Source organism: Dendrobates tinctorius, unplaced genomic scaffold (genome assembly GCF_039654945.1).
Source record: "Dendrobates tinctorius isolate UK_male_01 unplaced genomic scaffold, ASM3965494v1 ptg000016l, whole genome shotgun sequence".
Classification (NCBI taxonomy): domain Eukaryota; kingdom Metazoa; phylum Chordata; class Amphibia; order Anura; family Dendrobatidae; genus Dendrobates; species Dendrobates tinctorius.
The window spans coordinates 19,235,869-19,261,416 of NW_027361684.1; the positions used below are offsets into that span (position 1 = coordinate 19,235,869).

General features: G+C 43.2%; 1 protein-coding gene across 2 annotated transcripts in view; it reads left to right on the forward strand.

The window, feature by feature from the left end:
* HIP1 (huntingtin interacting protein 1) overlaps window positions 1-25,548 on the forward strand; it is a 198,371-nt gene that overhangs the window by 111,389 nt on the left and 61,434 nt on the right. For both annotated transcript variants that reach the window (XM_073565546.1, XM_073565545.1), the window contains exons 10-13: window positions 7,681-7,756; window positions 14,853-14,996; window positions 20,239-20,336; window positions 23,361-23,433. In XM_073565546.1, coding sequence (XP_073421647.1) covers window positions 7,681-7,756; window positions 14,853-14,996; window positions 20,239-20,336; window positions 23,361-23,433 — 391 coding nt within the window. The remainder of the gene's footprint in view (window positions 1-7,680; window positions 7,757-14,852; window positions 14,997-20,238; window positions 20,337-23,360; window positions 23,434-25,548) is intronic.

Below are 25,548 nucleotides of genomic sequence, written 5' to 3' on the forward strand. Positions count from 1 at the left end.
CCTCGAGCTGGGCTGGACGGCTGAGGGTAACATGGTGGTAGATTTTGAGATTTTATAGCCAGATCTTTTAGCTCCAAGAACCCTCCCCTCGTATTATTATTGCATTAAGATTAATATTTTGATGTTTATCGTTAATGTTGTTGTTCATTAATAAAATCGGCCGCTGTGGCCAAAATTATCCAAAGAATTAAAAAGTTGTAGTGTGCGTTATTTTAGAAGTGGGGGGAATATTGGGAGCTGGGTAGGTATTAATATAAAGGAAAAACTGTAGTAGCCATATGTGGTCATGCCTGGTTATTTTCGGAATCAAACAGGAAGAAGGAGAACACGCCTCTAGTAAAAACTGACACCCACTTGGACTTAACGAATATTAACTCATTATGTGCAAAATTCTTTGATTGCTAATATCTCCACGACAGAGTTGTGAAATTATACAAAAACAAAACATTTTATTCCGCTCTGCAACCAATATTACGTCTTGGGTCCAGTTTAACATGAAACATTTGATGACAGCTCTTCTTTAAAAAAATTGTCTTTTCTACTCAAGAACCGCTGTCCATATGCTCACAGACAAATTGACATGATAAGAGGAGGGTCCCATCCTCTATTAGTCCACGTTCTTAAAAGACTTCAAGTCATTACATAGACACATGACATGGTGTCTTGTGTGGATGTGCCATCAGCAATAGCTAGTCTGTCTGTGGTGAAGCCTTGCAGGGAAAAAAAGAGGTTGTCATTGGTAGACAGTATGTCTAATGGTATTTATGTAAAGAACAATCCATAACTAGGCATAAACCTGGTAACATTAGTAAATTATACTTTAACATATGCAAATTAGCTCACCTCTAAAAGGAATAAAGCTGGCCATTTAGGGCTACCGATTGGAGGTTGCTACTATATAAGTCATTTCCTACTGTTTAACTAGCCTTGTCATATTTAGCCAAACTAGAGTGTTCTCCAAAAGGAAAATACCACCCATACAGTTGTTTTAGGTTATGTGCACACGCTGAGGTTTTTGCTGCGGATCCGCAGAAAGAAATGACATGTCACTTCTTTTCTGCAGATTTTGCTGCGGTCCTCCATTGTAGAGGTGATAAACCGCAGGCCAATCCGCAGGTCATTTTACCTGCGGTTCCGCAGATACAAATCCGCAGACCAATCCGCAGAGTGTGCACATTTCCTTTTTACCCCTCATTAGTGTCGTACCCATTAGATAGTACCCATTAACATTAAGGCTATGTACACACGCTGAGGTTTTTGCTGCGGATCCACTGCAGATTTGGTCGCTGCGAATCCGCAGCAATTCTGCAGACAGTGTACAGTACAATGTAAGTCTATGTGATTTACAATCCACTGTGCACATGCTGCGGATTTTCAACTGCAGAAAAGCTGCGGTTTTGAATCCACAGAAAGAATTGACATGTCACTACTTTCTGCGGATTCTGCTGCGGTTTGCCACCTATTCCATTGTCCAGGTATCAAACTGCAGGGGAAAACCGCAGGTCATTTTACCTGCGGATCCGCAGATACAAATCCGCGGGTGAATCCGCAGCGTGTCCACATAGCCTAACTCATTTTTATTTTCCATCAATTTTTTTCATAGACTCTGCGAAAAGCTACTAATTGGTCAGGGTCAACTGAATGCACCTTGTTAAACAGAAGTTCATCGCTCGGAGCCGTCCTAGTCTGGGACTTAACAGACAAATGCAAGCAGAATTTTTTTTTTCCAGCAATGAGGAACTTGTAAGAATAAGTAAAATCTAACTTTTATTAAACCAAAGTATAAAACATGGGTTTGCTGGTCACCAAAAGAGATCGTGTAGAATGCAAACAAAAAATTTTCCTCCCAAACCGCTACAACCAAATTAACAAGGGAGGGGGGAAAATTTTCCTTCCATGATAACTCCCTTAGTTTGTAGGAAAAAAAAAAAAATCATCAGGAAAAGAAAAAATAGTTATGAGTTAACAAAAAAGAAGGAAGAATTCATGTATTTTATTCTGTAATGTTGTTTGCCGTTTTCAGGCGTTTTTATTCTGTTTTGCCTGTTTTTGGGTCTACTATATCCAGCCTAGTCTGCACTAGTAGGGTTAAATCCCAGGTGTTCTTTAATTACTCATTTATCCACTTGTAACAGACTGAGGCAGGATATATAAGTAAACCTCACAGTCTGGTTAAATTATATATCATGATTAAGGCCCTTTGCTGAAACGCGTTGGTTTGCCCTCTATAGCATCTCTTTTGGTGACCAGCATACCCATGTTTTATACTTTGGATTAATAAAAGTTCCTCATCGCTGGAAAAAGTATTTCGGCTTGCATTTCGAGTAATTGACGGGGCCCACTATGTTCAAACTCATCCAAGAAAAGTGGTCAATTACCGTATATGATGGAAGCCATACCCTCAGGATTTCTCATGTGTCCTGGATTAATTCTTTTAAAATAAAAATGGTTAGAGCTCATTTCTCCACTCATCCTATATGCGTAGGGTAACAGAATAGACCTGCTGGAGCTGTTCTCAGATTACTTTGCCTAAAAATATTAAATATTAGTTTCAGTTTTCTCACGTTTCTATACAATGCTGTGGTTATTTTAAAGCCTAGCATCTACCTACTGTGGTGTAATGACCACTGTGTCCGCTAGGGGGTGGTGTGTGGATGTCCCAAGAGAGGATGAGTGGCAGAATTTGGAAGGACCGTTATGTATCCCAAGGTGGGTGGCTTTGAGATGGAGACTTAGGTGTGTGTGTTGATCAGCAATGATATTGCTGAGGTGTTGCTTCAATGTGTCAGGGAGAAATCTCCACGTAACTAGGGAGACGGGCTGACCTAGTTACCTACAAACCCACCCAGGGGGTGTGTTTAAAGAACACTGTTGTAAAGAGTGTGAGTGGTTGAAGGACCTGTGATGAGGTCTTAGTCATGTGACCCGGTGGGCGTGGCTATGGACCATATAATGTGGCCAGGGTAGGTCACATGAGGTGAATGCTGGGACCTGGTTGGTCCAGTGTGGAAGGCCCTGTCTGAGAGATGGGGGCATCTTCCTGACAGCAGGGAACGCTGTGTTGAATGGCTGCACGTGCCTGGGAATTCCCTGTAGGGAATGGACGTCTGCCACATGGTGAAGGAACTGTGAGTTAACCCTGACATGGGTGAGATAACACTGACGCTGAAGAGCCTGTGTAATGGCATTTGCATAACCTGTGTGAGTACAGGATAACCAAAGTGAAGCTCTATAATGGACACTAAGCTGTTGTATATTGCTGCTGTGGGTTTATGATGGAGGAATAAATCGCATGGACTATGTTATGGTTTATGAAAACCCGGCTGCCGGATGTGTTTTGTTCGCTGCCTAGCGAGAATCCCCTAACTGAATGACAGCGCTACCTCACACTACGTAAAGAGTTAAATGTGATGAAAGTATAGGATAGTATTAGAGATTTCATGTATGTGGCCTCCATATTTCTTTTCCTGCTCTCCGGTACAGCTCTTCATACTCCTGTGATTCCTTTTGTCATTTGTTACGTTCAGTGGATCCAGGTTTTGGGGACTATAGAGCTGCTGGTAGGGCAGATGAATGAATGACAGAAATGTCCCCCGTGTTGCTGCTTCTGAAGATCCTTCTAAATAATCCAAGAGGAAGAAGAACACAATCATGAAGAGAAAAGGAGATAGGAACCAAGGATCTGGGGGAGTTAGATTGGGAAACTACAAGTTAAAGGAATATTCCAGCTCGGCTTAGTTCAGGATATAACGGGGGCTGGTGTCTACTGATGCCTGCCAGGTCGTACATTATAATAGGACAGGATTCCTTCCGATTGTGCAAGATCACCGGCCTCACTCACCGGCCCCAGCCAGAATATTATGGTGGGCCACTGGGGAGACGCCACATGTTACAAAAGGGCCAGCTAAGGCATGTAGTCCCACTGGCAGCAGATAATGATGTCACGGTAGCTGAAGTGGGAAACTGGACCCCTCAACACTTCCCTCGTGTCCACAACAATTATCAATAGTGAGAGGTGGCACTTGTGGATGGTATAGGACCCCACGGGCACTCCTGTAGCGGTGGTGTCTGGGTGCAGGTTTTGCAGCGCCCATGGTGTTTCTGCAATCTCAAGCAGCCAGATACACAGCTGAACTTTTAAACATTTTACTGAAAGAGGTAACGGGATACAGTGTCTCTCTTAAAGGCAAAGTTCACAGTATATTGTGTATATGGAAGTAATGATTTTCTCCTCATGAAACAAGCGTGGTTATGGCCTCTCAGGGTGGTTGGAGCAGAGTTCTATTCACTTTTCGAGGAAATGTTATGCGCAGTCCAAGGAATATTACACTGATGGAGGGACCTTCACAGATTGGCTCTGTGGAAACACGAAAGTGTGGAAGTACTCACAGTTTTGAGCCTACCGTTCTCTTTCCCAGGGGGTAGGTTAAGCAAAGTCAGTGGCGTGGCAGCCACGTGGGTCTGATCCTGGCTAGAAGCAAACAGGATAACCAGCATGCAGGAGAGCACATAAGCAGCATTAACTCTTCTGACAGGATGAGACTTCACTCCTTTGTGGAGGAGATTATGTGGACAAAGATGAGTCAGCGGGGACTCGCATGGAAAACTATGATGGGAGCAGTACTAGTGTTTGCTCTCTCAGGCAGCTAGAACCACCCTGAAATGGAAGTTACCTCAGGAAGTATGTGAGCCCTGAGCTTGAAGGCTCCTTCCAGCCGTTTCTATGGCAGCTTGTTGTGAGGAGAATAATCACTTAACTTTCATATACACATTGGCCAGTAAATGGCAGCAAAGCACATTTGAGAGTTGTCGGTATACAATGCAATGTATTACATTTCCCAACTCACAGTGGCCAAACCAATTATGACACATTGGAATACATCTACTGCCACACAACAACTGCCTCGTACAAAGTGCTCAGCAATTCAAAGTATTGAGTAACCTGCGCTGCTGGTATTGTGTTCAATGAAGGAATCCAATTCAACATTGCAGTTTATTATCAACGCGTTTCGAAATATTATTACTTCTTCAGGAGACTATAGAGCAGAAGAAGAAGTAAGAATACTTAGAAGCACGTCAGAAATAAAGTGCACTGTTACCCTCTCTTGAATTGGACTCCCTTATTGGATACAGTACCATTAGCGCAGGTTACCTACAACTTTCCGAATTGTTGAAGTTGGGATCTCCCAACCTGTGGCTATAGAAGGTGGGATTTTTTTTTTGCTTTAAAACCTCTGCAGCATTGTGTCTCACATAACCGCATACAGTGAACAGTACCACCTATTGCTTAACGCTGTTATCTGGATGACACCCTATTGCTTTTTTCTTTTGTTACCCCAGTCGTTCCCATGTTGAAAGTAGTGACAGATCTGAAAGCATCATGTTATAGAATAGGAGGAGCTGAGCAGAATGATGTATAATTTCGTAGTAAAGGATACACTATGAATTGTATATTATTCATATAAAACCCTGTTCACCAGTGAGCTTATGAGTCCAGTGTGCGGTTCTAGTCAGTCACTGACAACCATATTTGTATTTACAGTCTCTCCGCCCACAGGACTGTTTGGTCCAGAAGATATTTAAATGAATAAATTGCTTTGGTTGGATGAGATTACAGACTTTACCAGCATGATCATTTCACATGATTTATGCCATATCAGAAGAAAAAAACATTTCCACTGAAATTAACCCTTAAATATGGAGTAATTACTCCCGTATATGCTGTCAGGTTGACATTCATGACTTGTGACACCAGTAATGATCTGTGATGAGTACACCATATTTTTCACTTTATAAGACGCACCTGATTATAAGGCGCACCCCAAAATTTGGTGAAGAAAAAGAGAAAAAAATGTTTTTTTTATGTTAAATGGAGGTGTGTCTGTGTCTGTCTTTCAAATCATATACCCTATATGTCCCTCATCCTGGTATTTTTATAACCCCCATCCTGGCACATTACCCCCTTGTGCTGGCACATAGCACCCCCATCCTATCCTGGATATGGCCCCCCCCGGTCACTATATGCCCCCCTGCTGGCACTCACATGGCCCCCTCTCTCTATATGCCTCCCTGCTGGTACGCACACGGCCCCCCGTCCCTATATTCCCCCTGCTGGCACACATTGTCCCCCGTCCCTTTATTCCCCCCTGCTGGCATTCACACGGCCCCCCGTCACTAAGTTCCCCCCTGCTGGCGCACATTGTCCCCCCATCCCTATATTCCCCACTGCTGGCACACATTGTCCCCCCGGTCCTATAATCCCCCCTGCTGGCACACATTGTCCCCATCTCCATATATTCCCCCCTGCTGGCACACATTGTCCCCCCGGTCCTATAATCCCCCCTGCTGGCAAACATTGTCCCCACCTCCATATATTCCCCCCTGCTGGCACACATTGTCCCCCGGTCCTATAATCCCCCCCTGCTGGCACACATTGTCCCCCCGGTCCTATAATCCCCCCTGCTGGCACACATTGTCCCCACCTCCATATATTCCCCCCTGCTGGCACACATTGTCCCCCGGTCCTATAATCCCCCCTGCTGGCACACATTGTCCCCCCCCTCCATATATTCCCCCTGCTGGCACACATTGTCCCCCGGTCCTATAATCCCCCCTGCTGGCACACATTGTCCCCCCCTCCATATATTCCCCCCTGCTGGCACACATTGTCCCCCGGTCCTATAATCCCCCCTGCTGGCACACATTGTCCCCCCCTCCATATATTCCCCCTGCTGGCACACATTGTCACCCCTTCATATATTCCCCCCTGCTGGCACACATTGCCCCCCCATCCCTATATTCCCCCCTGCTGGCACACATGGCCCCTCGTTCACATATTTCCCCCCTGCTGGCACACATTGTCCCCCCATCCCTATATTTCCCCCTGCTGTCACACATGGCCCCCGTCCCTATATTTCCCCCCTGCTGGAAAGCACATGCTAAAATAATAAACAGTTAACTCACCTAGTGATGACCGCTCCTGCTCCCAGCTCCCCCCTGGCTTACCTGTGTCTGTGCTGAGTCTGCTGTCATCCTCCTCCTGCAGGGCGCATGCAGCAGCAGCTCATTCAGGCAGCTCTTTGTAGCTACAGGACCTTCCATGATGTGACCAATAGGAGCTGCTCAGCTGCGATCATGTGACTCGCAGTGCACACTGGGAGTCATGTGACCGCAGGTCCTATGGTCACATCATGCAAAGTCCTGAAGCGATGAGCTGCCTGAATGAGCTGCTGATGCCGCTCACCCTGCAGGAGGAGGATGTCGGCAGACTGGACACAGGAAATCCACGGGGGAGCTGGGAGCAGGAGCGATCATCAGTAGGTGTCTATAGTGACGTGGGGAGAATGCAGGCACATGTAATATGCACCGCTCCCCTGTCTACCAACTCGGCACTGTTTCAGCACCGAGGTGATGGACAGCGGGTGCAGTGAATATTACATGAGCCTAATGAGCGGGAGCACAGGACCTCCCGCTGTCTCTGCAGCCCCCATCCAGCCCCCTGACTCCACGCCAGAGCCGCCCCCCCACTCTATAGCACAGCAGCACACAGATTCGCTTTATAAGACGCACCCCCCACTTTCCCCAAAAATTTGGGGGAACAAAAGTGCGTCTTATAAAATGAAAAATGCGGTAATTTCCTTTTGGTTAGTAATGTAATTCTCTGTTTTCATTTGCTCGTAGGCTGAAGGATTTGTTTTACCGTTCCAGTAACCTGCAATACTTCAAACGGCTCCTGCAGATTCCGCAGCTTCCAGAGGTGAGACCGGGCACCTTCACATCATTTTTTTGTCTTATGATTAAGGACTAATAAAAAAGTTAACAAATGATTTTTAAAATTGAATTATTCAAGGAACGGTGAAGGTTTGAAAATGAAATTATATTTGCATCAGGCTAGAAGTTATTACAGAAATGTAGAAATTTTTGCAAATTTATTAAAAAATAAAGACTAAAATATCGCATGGTTATGAGTATTCAGACCATTTGCTCAGTATTGAGTAGTAGCACCTTTTGCGCTAGTGCAGGAATGAGTCTTCTTGGGAATGATGCAAATCAGTTTTTCTTTTTTAACCCCTTCACTACCAAGGGTGGTTTGCACGTTAACTACCGGGCCAATTTTTACAATTCTGACCACTGTCCCTTTATGAGGTCATAACTCTGGAACGCTTCCATGGATCCCGGTGATTCTGACATTGTTTTCTCGTGACATATTGTACTTCATGTTAGTGGTAAAATTGCATTCAAATAACTTGCGTTTATTTGTGAAAAAAACGGAAATTTGGCGAAAATTTTGAAAATTTCGCAATTTTCCAACTTTGAATTTTTATGCCCTTAAATCACAGCGATACGGCACACAAAAAACTTAATACATAACATTTCCCACATGTTTACTTTACATGAGCACAATTTTGGAACCAAAATTTTTTTTTGTTAGGAAGTTATAAGGGTTAAAAATTGACCAGCGATTTCTCATTTTTGCAACACCATTTTATTTTTAGGGACCACTTCGCATTTGAAGCCACTTTGAGGGGTCTATATGATAGAAAATACCCAAAAGTGACACCATTCTAAAAAATGCACCCCTTAAGGTGCTTAAAACCACATTCAAGAAGTTTATTAACCCTTTAGGTGCGTCACAGGAATTTTTTGAATATTAAAAAAAAAAATGAACATTTAACTTTTTTTCACAAAAAAAATACTTCAGGTTCAATTTTCTTTATTTTACCAAGGGTAACAGGAGAAATTGGACTGCAAAAGTTATTGTGCAATTTGTCCTGAGTACGCTGATACCTGATATGTTGGGGGGAACCACTGTTTCGGCGCATGGCAGACCTCAGTAGGGAAGGAGCGCCGTTTGACTTTTTCAATGCAAAATTGGCTGGGATTCAGATCGGACGCCATGCCGCGTTTGGAGAGCCCCTGATGTACCTAAACAGTGGAAACCCCCCAAGTGACCCCATTTTGGAAACTAGACCCCCCAAGGAACTTATCTAGATATGTGGTGAGAACTTTGAACCCACAAGGGCTTCACAGAAGTTTATAACGTACAGCGGTACAATTAAAAAATCATATTTTTTCCACAAAAATGATCTTTTCACCCCCAATTTTTATTTTTCCAAGGGTAACAGGACCCTAAAAGTTATTGTGCAATTTGTCCTGAGTACGCTGATACCCCATATGTGGGTGTAAATGACTATTTGGGCGCATAGCAGAGCTCGGAAGGGAAGCAGCGCCATTTGACGTTTTTGGCTAGAATTGAGATCGGACACCATGTCGCGATTGGAAAACCCCTGATGTACCAAAACACTAGAAACCCCCAACAAATGACACCATTTTGGAAACTAGACCCCCCAAGGAACTTATCTAGATGTGTGGTGAGCACTTTGAACCCCCCAGTGCTTCACTGAAGTTTATAACGTACAGCAGTACAATTAAAAAATCATATTTTTTCCACAAAAATGATCTTTTCACCCTCAATTCTTATTTTTCCAAAAGTAACAGGACCCTAAAAGATATTGTGCAATTTATCCTGAGTACGCTGATACCCCATATGTGGGTGTAAACCACTATCTGGGCGCATGGCAGAGCTCGGAAGGGAAGCAGCGCCATTTGACGTTTTTGGCTGGAATTGAGATCGGACACCATGTCGCGTTAGGAAAGCCCCTGATGTACCAAAACAGTAGAAACCCCCCACAAATGACACCATTTTGGAAACTAGACCCCCCAAGGAACTTATCTAGATGTGTGGTGAGCACTTTGAACCCCCCAGTGCTTCACTGAAGTTTATAACGTCCGGGCGTGAAAATAAAAAAATCGTATTTTTTCCACAAACATCATCTTTTAGTCCCCATTTTTTTATTTTCCCAAGGGTAACAGGAGAAATTGGACCCCAAAAGTTGTTGTCCAATTTGTCCTGAGTACGCTGACACCCCATATGTGGGAGAAAACTACTGTATGGACACACGTCAGGGCTCGGAAGGGAAGTAGTGACGTTTTGGAATGCAGACTTTGATGGAATGGTCTGTGGGTGTCATGTTGCCTTTGGAGAGCCCCTAATGTACCTAAACAGTGAAAACCCCCCACAAATGATCCCATTTTGGAAACTAGACCCCCTGAGGAATTTATCTAGATTTGTGGTGAGCACTTTGAACCCCCAAGGGCTTCACAGAAGTTTATAATGCCCAGGCATGAAAATAAAAAAATCGTATTTTTTCCACAAACATGATCAATTAGTCCCCAATTTTTTTATTTTCCCAAGGGTAACAGGAGAAATTGGACCCCAAAAGTTGTTGTCCAATTTGTCCTGAGTACGCTGATACCTCATATGTGGGAGAAAACTACTGTATGGGCACACATCAGGGCTCGGAAGGGAAGTAGTGACGTTTTGGAATGCAGACTTTGATGGCATGGTCTGCGGGTGTCATGTTGCTTTTGGAGAGCCCCTGATGTACCTAAACAGTGGAAACTCCCCACAAGTGACCCCATTTTGGAAACTAGACCCCCTAATGAACTTATCTAGATGTGTGGTGAGCACTTTGAACCCCCCAGTGCTTCACAGAAGTTTATAACGACCGGGCGTCAAAATAAAAATATCGTATTTTTTCAACAAACATCATCTTTTAGTCCCAAATTTTTTTATTTTCCCCAAGGGTAACAGGAGAAATTGGACCCCAAAAGTTGTTGTCCAATTTGTCCTGAGTACGCTGATACCTCATATGTGGGAGAAAACTACTGTATGGGCACACGTCGGGGCTCGGAAGGGAAGTAGTGACGTTTTGGAATGCAGACTTTGATGGATTGGTCTGCGGGTGTCATGTGCGTTTGGAGAGCCCCTGATGTACCTAAACTATTGAAACTCCCCACAAGTGACCCCATTTTGGAAACTAGACCCCCCACGGAGCTTATCTAGATGTGTGGAGAGCACTTTGAACCCCCAAGTGCTTCACAGAAGTTTATAACGCCTGGGCGTGAAAATAAAAAAAACATTTTTTTCCGCAAAATTATATTTTTGCCCCCAATTTTTTATTTTCCTAAGGGTAACAGGAGAAATTGGACCCCAAAAGTTGTTTTGTAATTTGTCCTGAGTAGGCTGATACCCTACATGTGGGGGTAAAACACTGTTTGGGCGCATGGCAGAGCTTGGAAGGGAAGGAGCACCATTTGACTTTTTCAACGCAGAATTGGCTGGAATTGAGATCAGACGCCATGTTGCCTTTGGAGAGCACCTGATGTGCCCAAACAGTGGAAACCCCCCAATTATAACTCCAACCCTAACCTCAACACACCCCTAACCCTAATCTGAGCCCTAGCCCTAACCCTAGCCCTAGCCCTAACCCTAACCCTAACCCTACCCTAACCCTAACCCTAGCAGGAAAATGGAAATAAATACATTTTCTTTTAGTTTTATTATATTTCCCTTACTAAGGGGGTGATAACGGGGGTTTGATTTACTATTTATGGCGGTTTTTATGTTTGGCGGCTGTCACACGCTAAAAGACGCTTTTTATTGTAAAAGTAGTTTTTGCATCACCACATATTGAGAGCTATAATTTTTCCGTATTTTGACCCACCGAGTCATGTGAGGTCTTATTTTTTGCGGGACGAGTTGACGTTTTTATTGGTACCATTTTCGGGCACGTGACATTTTTTGATCGCTTTTTATTCCGATTTTTGTGACGCAGAATGAACAAAAACCAGCATTTCATGAATTTCTTTTGGGGGGGTGCGTTTACACCGTTCCGCATGCGGTAAAATTGATAAAGCGGTTTTATTCTTTGGGTCAGTACGGTTACAGCGATACCTCATTTAGGTCGTTTTTTATGTTTTGTCGGTTTTTTGCAATGAAAACAATTTTATATAAAAAATAATTATTTTTGTATCGCTTTATTCTGCGAGCTATAACTTTTTTATTTTTTTGCGGATGACGCTGTATGGTGGCTCGTTTTTTGCGGGACAAGATGACGTTTTCAGCGGTACCATGGATATTTATATGTGTCTTTTTGATCGCGCGTTATTGCACTTTTTGTTCGGTGGTATGATAATAAATCATTATTTTTTGCTTAGTTTTTTATTTTTATTTTTTAAGGGGTTCGCTAAAGGGGTTAACTAATGGGACAGTTTTATAGGGCAGGTCATTACGGACGCGGCGATACCAAATATGTGTACTTTTATTGTTTTTGTTTTTTTTTATTTTGAAAAAATGGATTTATTGGGGAATTTTTTTTTTTTTTTACTAATTTATTTAGCGATTTTTTTTAAATTATTTTTAACACTTTTTTTTTTTTTTTTTTTTTTTACTTTATTACCTTGTCCCAGGTGGGACATCACTGTCCTGTGACAGATCGCTGATCTGTCACATCACAGATCACTGTGACAGATCAGCGATCTGTCACAGGCACTGCTGCAGACTTCCTCATGCCTGCGCTTTGCAGGCACTGAGGAAGCCAGCTTCCTCAGGCCCCCGAAGGCTCCCGTCGCCATCTTGGATTCGGGGGCCTGGAGGAAAGGAGCCCCCCGCAGCAGCGCTGCACATTGCGCTGCTGTGGGGGGCTCAGGGAAGCACGGAGGGAGCCCCCTCCCTGCCGATGCTTCCCTTTAACCCCCGGTACACCGCGATCGCGTTTGATCGCGGTGTGCAAGGGGTTAACGTGTCGGGGGCGGTCCGTGAATGCCCCTGACACATTGTGCCTGGTGTCAGCTATGATAATTAGCTGACACCCGGCCGTGATCAGCGGCGCTCACCACGTGGGCGCCGCTGATCATGGTGACGTAATATTCCGTCCATGGTAATTAGGTCCATGGTCACTTGGACGGAATATTACGTCAATTGTAGGTAAGGGGTTAATAAATTTGCAAAAATTTTTACATTTCTGTTTTTTTTTTCAAGTCAAGATGGGGTGCAGGGTGTACATTAAGGAGAAAAAAATGAACTTTTTTGAATTTACCAAATGGCTGCAGTGAAACAAAGAGTGAAAAATTTAAAGGGGTGTGAATACTTTCCGTACCCACTGTAACGTCTAAGAAGCAGCCACTGCCAGGTCAGGAGACCTGCGGCCAGTCCAAGCTTTGCAGTCCGATCTCAGACCAATTTATAGGGACATCAGAATGTGCCCTAAAAGCTAAAATATCACTGTTGCTTTCTCCCACATAAAGGGAACCTATCATTTAGGCTATGTGCACACGTAGCGTTTTAAAACGCTCACTAAAAACCGGACTCCTTCCCAAAAATCGCGCGTTTTTTTTCCGCGCGATTTCACCGCGATTATGATCGCGATTTTGCCGCGATTTTCGTGTGCGATATTCAAGCACTTTCCAAGCGATTTGAAGCATCACTTGGAAAGTGATTGACAGGTTGGTCACACTCGTCAAACATAGTGTTTGACAAGTGTGACCAGGTTTTTACTATTGAGGCTGCCTATGCGGCATCAATAGTAAAAGATAGGATGTTAAAATGCTAAATAAAAAATAAAAAATCGGGGTATATTTACTTTCCGGCGTCCCGCGCTGCATTCCCGGGCCTCAGCGTTCCCAGTAATGCCTTGCGAGACCTGTGATAACGTTGGTCTCGCGTTGCTATTGCGATCTCGCGAGACCACGTCATTACAGGGCCTTGCCGCAAGGCATTACTGGCAACGCTAGGCCGGGAATGCAGCGCGGGACGCCGGAAGGTAAATATACCCCGATTTTTTATTTTTTATTCTTTTTTTTACAGGGGTATGGTACCCAGGGCCTGGAGGACAGTCTCCTCTCCTCCACACCGTGGGTACCAACCGCACATGAGACGCTTAACTTCCTGCATGGTGGGCATAGCCACATGCGGGAAGTAAGCGATTCTCATGCATTCCTATGGGTGCGGAATCGCGGCAATTCTTTGCGATTCCGCACAAAAGAATGAGCATGCTGCGATTTTTTCCGCGATGCGATTCCGCCGCGGAAAAAAGCGCAGCATTAGCACAGCATGTGCGGAATGCCACAGGAATGCATGGGGGGCGTTCTGTACACGATTTTTAAGCGTTTTCGCAGCGTTTTCACGCCGAAAACCGCGGCAAAAACGCTTAAAAATCGCTACATGCACACAGCCTAAATGTAACTTTGGTTTTATTAATTAAATGTAATCGTGTAGCAGAAAAAGTGTAATTGCTTTTGCTATTATTTTACTGACGTGCAGAATAATGGGAACCTGCAAAAGATGGAGTTCATGACAATTTGAATGGTGTAAAGTTAAATATGTAAAAAAAACTATTGCTGAGTGCCTATACAGGCCACTCACTGATTCGATTCCAAGATCGTAGACACCTGTGATGCTAATTAGTGGACACACCATGATTTAACATGTCCCTTTTGTCACATTATTGTCAGGGGTACCATCATTTCTGTCCCGGCCTATTTCATGAGTTTTATTTTTTTTAATTCTGTGGAAGCATGGTTCAAAAGCAATGTCTGACTTTCATTTGTTCATTTTTATAGATTTTTTATTTATTATTACTTTTGTCAAATTCAAGTTTTTTTCTGTGACCACTGTGGGTTTTTCTGTCATTAAACGAGGGGCACCAACAATTTTGACCACTTGTGTAGCTCTGGGAATAAGTCCGGCACAGATTTTCCTGAACATGGGCCGGTTTCTAGCAGCGGGGCTGTGCTGATGTGCAATTTCTGGGCAGATACATTAACTATGTGACCACTAAACCTACATTGCCCCAATAAAATGGATATTATCTACTTAGTCTGACTGATATAAATATGGATTTCTTCCAAGAGGATAGCAAAATGTATAATCATGTTGTAAAACCATTCTCTCTACTTGTGTAAGGATAGATCATGACATATATATATTTTATTTATGCGCTCCTCCGTAGAATCCACCAAACTTCTTGCGAGCTTCTGCCTTATCTGAGCACATTAGCCCGGTGGTTCTCATACCTACAGAAAATTCTCCACCCGACAGCGAAACTTTAGTGGAGACTGACGACCTTGTTGGGATGGACTCTACTTCTCACCAGGTAAAAAAAATAATATTAGTTGGCAGGCTTCAAAAGAAGGTTGCTATAAAAAGCTGTGCTTACCTTAAATATAAGTAATCCGTCAGCAGGTTTAGCTATGTAATCTGACAACAGCACGAGGTAGGGACAGAGACCCTGATTCCAGCGATGTATCTCTTAGTTTACTAGATGCAGTAGTTACGATACAATCATACATATAGCAGAGATCAGTGGCTGAGCTGTGTATAACCCGCCCATACCACAGCATTCTGTGTACATGGGGGCACAGTTGGACTAGGACACACGAGGCCAGTTGTCCTGTAGTGATAATCTCCTTCTGATAAAACACTAATTGCATTAAAACGTCAACACAACCCAGTAAGTGGCGCATTGCTGTAATCAGTGTCTCCGCGCTGTCTTTATGGTGCTCTCAGATTACATAACAATCACCTGCTGACAGATTCCCTTTAATACATATATGAGATAGGGTTATCTTCCAAATGGAAGGTGCCAGATGAGTGACCAGGTAATCTCATTTAGCCTCTTCACAGCTTTTGAAGCCTGAATCCATTAAGAATCTAAAAATTGCAAAACATTTGCACAAGTCATCTTTACATTTTTAACACCGATTGAATGCTTTGTCAGTCAGGTTACAGGCAAACATTGCATGAAAAAGTTGTCACATGTACATACTCTTAGAGAGTAGGAGGAACTGAGCAAATTGATAAATTGTTTTGAGGGAAAAGCTTTAGTAGAACTTTTAGTAAGTAATTTTATATATGGTGGTTGACCTCCATGGTTATATGTTTACAAGTCCAGTGGGCGGTTCTGTATGCAACAAGGAAAGATTCCCATCAGTGACACCTCCCACTGGACTCCTAAGTGCACAACAAGCATGGATCCCAATCGCTAAGTTATACTATTTTACTCCAAACAATATATTCTTCTGCTTGGCTGACCCTGCTCTTTATCAATATGCCAGTAGACTGGATAATAGCATTGTGGCATGCTTCCCTGCAAATGCTCCACCTGGTGAGAAGGACGCAGTCACTTAAGGGGCGTAAAATTCTAAAATAAAAGTAGCCCAGTATGAATGGTAGGATAAAGAGGTATTCTGGTTTCAGCACATTGACTGTATTTTACTTTGTTTATAATGAAAAATTTTGTTATTCTTTTATATCAGTTTCTTGTTTTATTTTTAACCTCTCTGCTTGCTGCCACAAAAAGATGTCCATGAGCTAGAATAGATTTTCATTTTTTTCAAATAATAGTTTGCTTTAAAATGGACATTTTGACTTTTGTGACAAATCTGTTTTTGTAAATGTTGGCATTCTCCATGAAATAAGAACAACTTTTATCATCACTCTGCATCGCACCGTTAAATGTAGAAATAGATTGACAACTGGGCGTTACCAGTTTGAGGTGTGTCTCCGCCACAGTCCGGCTTTGTCCAATCACCGCTGGCGGAGCCAGACAATATAGAAACATGCTTTTTTGATAAAGGAAATGTAAGTTTTATTATATAAGCCCATTTCTAAAATATGGCACTATGTAAAATGTAAAGAAAACAAGAATGCAATGATTTGGAAATCTCTCATAGCCATAGTTTATTCACAACAGAACACACAGATCAGAAGGTGAAAGTTAGACATTTTTCCACTTAACTTGAAAAAGTTTTCACAGTGAAAATGTGTGAAAAACTGTAAAGCGCTGCGGAATATGTTGGCACCTTATAAAAATAAAGATTATTATTATTATAGTGCCATGTCTACAATTGTGTAGCATCTCCTCTTCTTTTTACAACAGTGTGTAAATGTCTGGGAGGGAGGAGACAATTGCTAGATCTGGGGGAGAGGAATGTTGTCCCGTTCTTGTCTGATGTAGGATTTTAGCTGCTCCATAGTCTGGGTCTTCTTTGTGAGATTTTTTATTTCATAATGTGCCAAGTGTTTTCTATTGGTGGAAACTCTGGACTGCAGGCGGCCGATTCATTAGCCAAACTTTTCTTCCATCTGTGATGTTGTGATAGATGCAGCCAGTAGTTTAGTATTGTTCTGTCTGATACACAGGAGCTTCTCAAAAAATTAGATTATCATCAAAAAGTTAATTTATGATGTAAAACTACAACTGAACACCCTACTAACCACCCGTACTGAAAGGGCAATACGGTGGACTCAAGCGACATTTTACAGGTTCTCCAATAAAATGGATCGAATGCTTGCGAGAAAATTGAAGCAAACAGAGAGGTTAAACTCAGTCTTTTCTATAAAAGACGAGCAGTCCCATACCACGTATAACCCTAACAGAATCTATAAGACATTCCAAAATTATTATCAAAAGTTGTACACTGACAATGGTAACTTCTCATTGCTCAAACTGGATGGCTTTCTTTCCAACATACCCCTACCTTCTTTAACTTCAACAGGCCCTGATGGGTTAACGGCACTATACTATAAAAAATTTTCTACAGTACAGTCTAAACATATCCAAGCATACTGTAATAGCATATTAACAGGACAATCAATGCCACCAGAATTCTATACTGCACATATTACAGTTATTCCAAAGCAGCAGAGAGACCCTCTGCTTACCATGAACTACAGGCCTATCTCTTTATTAAATCTAGACCTTAAAATATTCTCGGCCATCATTGCAAATAGGATCAATAAATGTTTACCCAGTCTTATTCACAAAGACCAAATCGGATTTATCCCAACAAGACAGGCCCCCGGACAATATTCGTAGAAATTTAAATCTTATTCATAGCGCTAATAAACAAAAATCCCACCTGATCTTGTTAGCCTTAGATATAGAAAAGCCTTTTGATACCGTCATCTGGCCCTATATGTTCCACATATTGTATAAAATGGGGTTCTCACAACAATTACTGAACTCGCTTAAACTCCTTTATAATAACCCAATAGCTTATTTGAAACTACCCTCGACTATCCCCGAACCAGTAATTATTGGCAGAGGCACCAGACAGGGGTGTCCGTTGTCCCTGGCCCTGTTTGCTATGGTGATGGAGCCATTGGCTCAAAAGATACGTTTGCACCCCGACATAGCGGGCCAAAAGATGGGCAAACAAGAATTCAAGGTTAGCCTCTTCGCTGACGACCTTCTCCTAACCCTAAAAAACCCTCATGTATCACTACCCAACCTTATAAAAACACTTAACCTTGAGTCCAGAAATCTCCTCAAAATGGTTAACATGGATAAATCAGAGATTATGTTTATGAATACCCCATCAACGGAGCAATCATCTATATTAAATAATTTTCACTTCCGTCATGCAAAACATCATATCACCTACTTAGGGATTAAACTTACAACGTCCAAATCCACCCTATGTAAATATAATTACGCTCCTCTTCCCCATAAGTTACTGCAAACTCTCACAAAGTGGTCCACCCCATCCCTTTCCTTTTTGGGAAGGATCCATTCAGTGAAAATGGTTATACTACCTCAATTTTTATATTTATTTCGATCCCTGCCTATCCCGATCCCTCAAATGACATTGAAAATGATTCATTCACAAATACTACGCTTTGTTTGGAATAATAAAAAATCTCGAATTTCTCAGAATACCTTGTTTAAACATAAAAGACATGGTGGACTCTCATTGCCGAACTTTGCTCTTTATTATAAAGTGGCCCAAATCGCTCAACTAGCAGCGGTAAATGCTGAACAACAGGCACCCATCTGGATATCAATAGAAAACTCGCACATAGTTCCTTACTCTTTAGAAAGCTTGATGTGGGCTACAGGTCCTCTACCAAAAGATATAGATATGCACTCGCCATACACCTCCCACTCACTACGGGTATGGAGAACTAACAGATTCCAATTTTCACTGCAGTCCCAACCTTCCCCCCTTTTGAATTTGTTCAACAACCCCATGTTTACACCAGGAGTAGCGTCAAAAAATCACACATGGTGGAAACAAAACAATTTAACTAAACTACAAAACTTATCAACCCACTTTAAGCTAATGCCAAAACAAGATTTCATTACAAAGTTCCAGATACCAGGGTCTGAATTTTTTAGACTAGAACAAATTTTTCATTTTCTACAAAAATTAACTGTAAACTTATCGGACCCTAAACCTACATCCTACGATTTAAAATGCTTATACGATCCATTGGGAAATGGTCTTATATCATATCTTTACTCTGTATTTCAACAACCTGGGGAATATATGAAAATGAATGTTATAGAACAATGGGAGGAAGACTTACAAATCTCCCTTACACCTCAAAGATGGTACAAATGCTATGAAAACATAGTAAAGGGTGGTAACCAGGTATCACTCACTGAGACGTCCCTTAAGGTGTTTCATAGAATACATTATGTCCCCAGTTTCCTACATAATGTTTACCACACGGTTCACGGTAACTGTTTCAGGGGTTGCGCTGACAATGGGGACACACTTCACATATGGTGGACATGCCCCATAGTAAAAATCCCTCTGGAAAGACGTCATAAAACTTATCAATACTACCTTGATTAGGAAGTTAACACTGACACCAACAGTGTTACTCCTAGGGGACAGACCAAGTCATGCTGATAGCAAAACGTGCCGTCTCATTGATTTTATCGTCATGGCAGCTAGGAATCACATAGCCAGCAAATGGAAAACTAACACACTGTCAATATTACAGGTGAAGAAGCGGGTTGATCTAATGATGCTATATGAAAAAATAGAGGCCATCAGAACATACTCTTTCGAAGCCTTTAGGGGTATTTGGGAACCTTGGATCCAAGTACAAAATGGCAATGATCTCCCTAGAGTGATATCCTTGTCGGTGTAGTATATAAAAATAGATACCGTCGCTGATAAATATAAAGCCTGAAACAAAACTTACATTACTCCGCATTGCCTCGGTTTTTAATAACAGCACTTACTGTTTACTCCCTTCCCTTCCCTCCCACCCTAATTTAGGAATGTTGAGACTGTTGTTTTACAGTTATGCAAAACTTGGAATATGATAAGGAAGATATTGTATACTTTTCCATCTATGCTTTCACACGCACCCCCCTGCGAGGGGATTTTATTGCTTTGATATCAATGTCTTTCGTGTTAAAAGATAATTATGTTTTTTTTTTCTCAATAAACTTGTTGAAACTAAAAAGTTAATTTATTTTCAGTTCTTCAATACAAAAAGTGAAACTCATATATTATGTAGAGACCGTAATTACAAACAGAGTGATCTATTTCAGGTATCTGTTTTCTGGCTCATCATGCATATTGTTTGTATTCTAGAGTATACCTGAAAATAAGTTTGATGACATATTCGGCAGCTCCTTCAGCCATGACCCTTTCAATTTCAGTAGCCAGAATGGAATGACCAGGGATGACAAGTAAGTGACTGATATCAGGACAAGAGGGATTCATCGCTTGAAAATAAGATATAGACAGGGATATGATTGCTTTGTGTAGAGTCCCTTTGCTCTACCATCTATGAGTGACACCATGGCATCAAAGAAGGATGAAATACTTTAGGCCTAATTATTGTAAAGTCTGCTAAATAATTTTGGTGCCTAGGGATGTAAAGAATTGTAAGATCTGAGATTGGGTTATATGACTGCAGCTAGTCTCTTAACTATACAAGAAAAACACAACATAAATCCCAAGCAGGCATTTTGCATATTCAGAGATTTTGTAGAAATAAAATTTTACCAAAATGAACACTTGTCAAAGAAATGGATGGAGGGAATTATAACATGTTCAGTTTTGGAGTGAGATTGACACTCTCCCCAACATTGAGACTGGAATATATGATTTTTAGAGAGGAGGACTAAAGGATATGCAATATAAATCTGTCTATTTAGAAGCCATAAGTGAAGTCATAAACATTCATTACGATATGAATTTCTGATGAAATCCATGGTCTATAGTCTGTCCAGCTTTACTGACAGGTCTAAAAGATCTGTTTAATAATGTATGCAGTTTGTATTGTGAAATCTGGGGACAGATCCCATTTATGGTAGCTTTGGATCTTACATTTACATTTTGTTTTACATTTTTTACTAGACTTTTTATTATTCTTTATTATTGAGACCCTTAGAGAGCAGGACTCACAAACAAAAAAAATTAAGTCATGAGTGAACGAGCTTCAAAAGTCATGAGTGATCCATAACACACTGCAGGGCTGAGTCTAGTTCCATGCAGATTTGCCATTTTCCACAATGGCTAACCTTCAATTAATCACCATAAGCTGATCCCACTCCAACATTAACCAGATTCCCTGTCATATCTCACATTCTTTTAGTTATATCAAGGTGTCATCCTAGATCAACAACCTTCACAAAGAAGAGGGCAAGATTCTCCCCTCACACAGCAGAGAGCGAGATGCCCCCTCACACAGCAGAGAGCGAAATACCCCCTCACACAGCAGAGAGCGAAATGCCCCCTCACACAGCAGAGAGCGAAATGCCCCCTCACACAGCAGAGAGCGAGATGCCCCCTCACACAGCAGAGAGCGAAATGCCCCCTCACACAGCAGAGAGCAAAATGCCCCCTCACACAGCAGAGAGCAAAATGCCCCCTCACACAGCAGAGAGCAAGATGCCCCCTCACACAGCAGAGAGCGAAATGCCCCCTCACACAGCAGAGAGCGAGATGCCCCCTCACACAGCAGAGAGCGAAATGCCCCCTCACACAGCAGAGAGTGAAATGCCCCCTCACACAGCAGAGAGCGAGATGCCCCCTCACACAGCAGAGAGCGAAATGCCCCCTCACACAGCAGAGAGCGAAATGCCCCCTCACACAGCAGAGAGCGAGATGCCCCCTCACACAGCAGAGAGCGAAATGCCCCCTCACACAGCAGAGAGCGAAATGCCCCCTCACACAGCAGAGAGCGAAATGCCACCTCACACAGGACATATCAAGATTCTTCCCTCACACAGGAGAGAGCGAGATGCCCCCTCACACAGCAGAGAGCGAAATGCCCCCTCACACAGCAGAGAGCGAAATGCCCCCTCACACAGCAGAGAGCGAGATGCCCCCTCACACAGCAGAGAGCGAGATGCCCCCTCACACAGCAGAGAGCGAGATGCCCCTCACACAGCAGAGAGCGAGATGCCCCCTCACACAGCAGAGAGCGAGATGCCCCCTCACACAGCAGAGAGTGAAATGCCCCCTCACACAGCAGAGAGCGAGATGCCCCCTCACACAGCAGAGAGCGAGATGCCCCCTCACACAGCAGAGAGCGAAATGCCCCCTCACACAGCAGAGAGCGAGATGCCCCCTCACACAGCAGAGAGCGAGATGCCCCCTCACACAGCAGAGAGCGAGATGCCCCCTCACACAGCAGAGAGCGAAATGCCCCCTCACACAGCAGAGAGCGAAATGCCCCCTCACACAGCAGAGAGCGAAATGCCCCCTCACACAGCAGAGAGCGAAATGCCCCCTCACACAGCAGAGAGCGAAATGCCCCCTCACACAGCAGAGAGCGAGATGCCCCCTCGCACAGCAGAGAGCGAGATGCCCCCTCGCACAGCAGAGAGCGAAATGCCACCTCGCACAGCAGAGAGCGAAATGCCCCCTCACACAGGACACATCAAGATTCTTCCCTCATACAGCAGAAAGCGAGATGCCCCCTCACAAGGCAGAGACCATGACTCTGCCACGAGCAGGATGCCCCCTTGAGCCCCTTTCCCATGTACTCATCTACCTCACTCTCATTTATCCCATGGACAGTAAGCTACATTTTGCAAGTTTCTCCCCTCGCACAGCAGGTTCCATGACTCCCCTCACACAGCAAGACCCCCTGTTTGGCCCTTTCACCATGTACTCATCTTCCTCACGCCCATAAGTCTCATAGACAAGGCGCTCCATTGCCGACTGCTGAAAATCTCTCTCTGTTCAGACCTCGGCTGACAGACACCAAAGCGGGAGGACCACATAGTGCTGTTAGTGGACATGGACTTTTCAATGACGTTTAGCTTCATTCCTTCAGTAATAATTCTTCGTTCAAATGCATAAAGGCAAAATACTATATCCAAGACTGACTTTCAAAGGTACCTGGCGGTTTTATCCAGCCCTGTCACATTTTCTGTAGGGCATGGTTGCCTTGTGCAATTCTCCTCCCTATTGGCGCTACCTATCCAACGGTTCCAACCAGTTTACTATGCTGCGCATTCTAGTAGGGACCACTGGGAAATTTGCCCCAGAGCAGCACAGAATTACACACGAGTATTGGTTGTTTTTAATTGTATCCCGCTACCTGCTGTAAAGATAGATAATAAGCAGTGCGGCACTGATACAACTGTGATACAACTAAAGTGAACACAAATGAGCACTCTTCATTTTTTCTCCATACTTCTCTTTGTATTGCTTGCTGTGATTTATATAAGATCCTCATTATTTCCTTCATTACACAGAGATCGGCTCATAGAACAGCTGTATAAAGAAATTGCCATTCTAAGGGATGATTTCGGAAACTTCAAAGCAGAGGTAAGACTTCCCTGGGTACCAAAGCGAGGGTTAAACTAGGAGCAATCTCTTTCTTGAGTGCACACTTTGATGACACATTAACAATTGCCGTACAGCAGTATCTCCTAGAAGAAATGCGGACATCTGCTGCACGGCGTCTTCTGCCCGAATGGAGAACTCAACATGACAAAATGATGACAATGCCCTCCGCACTGTGAATAAGTGCTGCTCTAGTTCCTATGTCGTCTGCGTCTAGTATTACACAAGTCATTGAAGAACAGATGTTCCACATCCTACAGGTGTTTAGCGCAATTTCTAATTATTCAGATTAACTGGGCATAATGACCTCACTGGAAACACTTGGCCAAACAAATGAACTTTGGGGCACATGGACTAATCCTGTTTAAGGCCGGGGTCAGAGTTGCGAGAAACTCAGACGAGTCTCGCACGTCAATACTCGGCACTGCCGCCTGCACTCGGATCAGAACGTTCAGCTGGATAGAAATACATGCAGCTGAACGCTCCAATCTGAGTGCCGGTATTGACGTGCGAGACTCGTCCGAGTTTCTCGCAAGTCTGACCCCAGCCTAAGACCTCATTCAGACCTCATTTTTTTGAGATAGAAATTCTATCTGTGTTTTTCACGGATAGAACATGTACCTGTATTGGTCTATGGGGCTGCTCATATGTCTGTAATTTTTTTGGGAGGAACGACTAATTAAAAGCAAATTACGGTACTTCAGAAATTTGGAGAAAAAGCAATGATGAATCGGGACTTTTGTGAAGATTTAAGTAAAATTAGAGTAAATTGTGCAAATGTATTAAAATTCATACATCATTTTCACAATTTTCTTCCTTTTTAGACTGTTCTAAAGTCAGATATTAAATCTATACCTCTTACCGTATGAGCAGGCATAGATATGCGCTAAAAGGGTCACACGTTCAATATTTGTTCTGTATTTTACATCAGTATTTGTAAGCCAAAACCAGGAGAGGAACAATCAGAGGAAAAGTATAATAGAAACACGTAATCACTTCTTATTTCTTAATTAGTCATAATTGGTAATTAATCATAAACTAGTCTATTTTTTTATTTAGCTTGAGTCTTAATAGCAGGTGCCATTAAATCTGCTCTGGCATTGTTTTAATTTTGCATTTTTTTTTCCTGTTTTTATTTGGTTATTTTTGTGTCGCATGCTTTTCTACATCAGACATGACTTTATGGCCCTGATTCATCAAAGTGTTTTTGCCGCATGCGCCTCTTAATTAATCAGGCACCTCTGACCCCAGCAGCCCCCTCATCACATCCAACATAAATAACGCCAGTCTTGATGAATCGGGGCCTATATGCATCCAAACTAAGCGATGGTGTCAGAATTGTGGCGTTAAATGCTTTGAAAAGTAACAAAAATTTTGTGCAGCGCTGAAATGTGATTTTTGACATTACACACAGGTGTTTGCCATGTTCTCCAAATTGGGAGGACCTTGGTCAAGACGGTGGCATTGCTGGGTGTGACAATTCACACTCATCAAATTCATGCCGAGCTGCGTCATGCTTTACACAATAAGTCTTAGGGTACCGTTACACCTAGCGACTCACCAGCGATCCCGACCAGCGATATGACGCGGTCAGGATCGCTGGTGAATCGCTAGGTGGTCGCTAGTGAGCTGCCACTCAGGCAGATCTCACCAGCGACATCGCTGGGGACGGGGGTCGCTACTTACCTGTCAGACGCGGCGATCCTGCGTCCTCCCGCCCGGCTCCACCCGTCGCTCGTCGGCGCCACAGGAAGCGCCGCAGGAAGTGGACGACGAGGAATGGTCCAGCAGCTTCTCGCGCGATCAGCGATAACCAGCGGGGGAGCCGGTCGGAGGTAAGTATCACATGCAGCGATATCGCTAGTAATATCGCTGTAACGTCACAAAATCGGTGACTTTACAGCGATATTGCTACCGATTTCGCAGTGTGTAACGGGGGCTTAAGATTTGTGGTAAGGCGCTTGGAGACACATGCCAATTTTCAGACATGCCTGATTTGATAAGAGGTGTGTACCTTCCAATGAGTCAGGCGTCTCTGACTCTAGCACGCCCCCTCGTTCAGACTGACCAAACAATGGAGGTCTTAATGAATCAGGG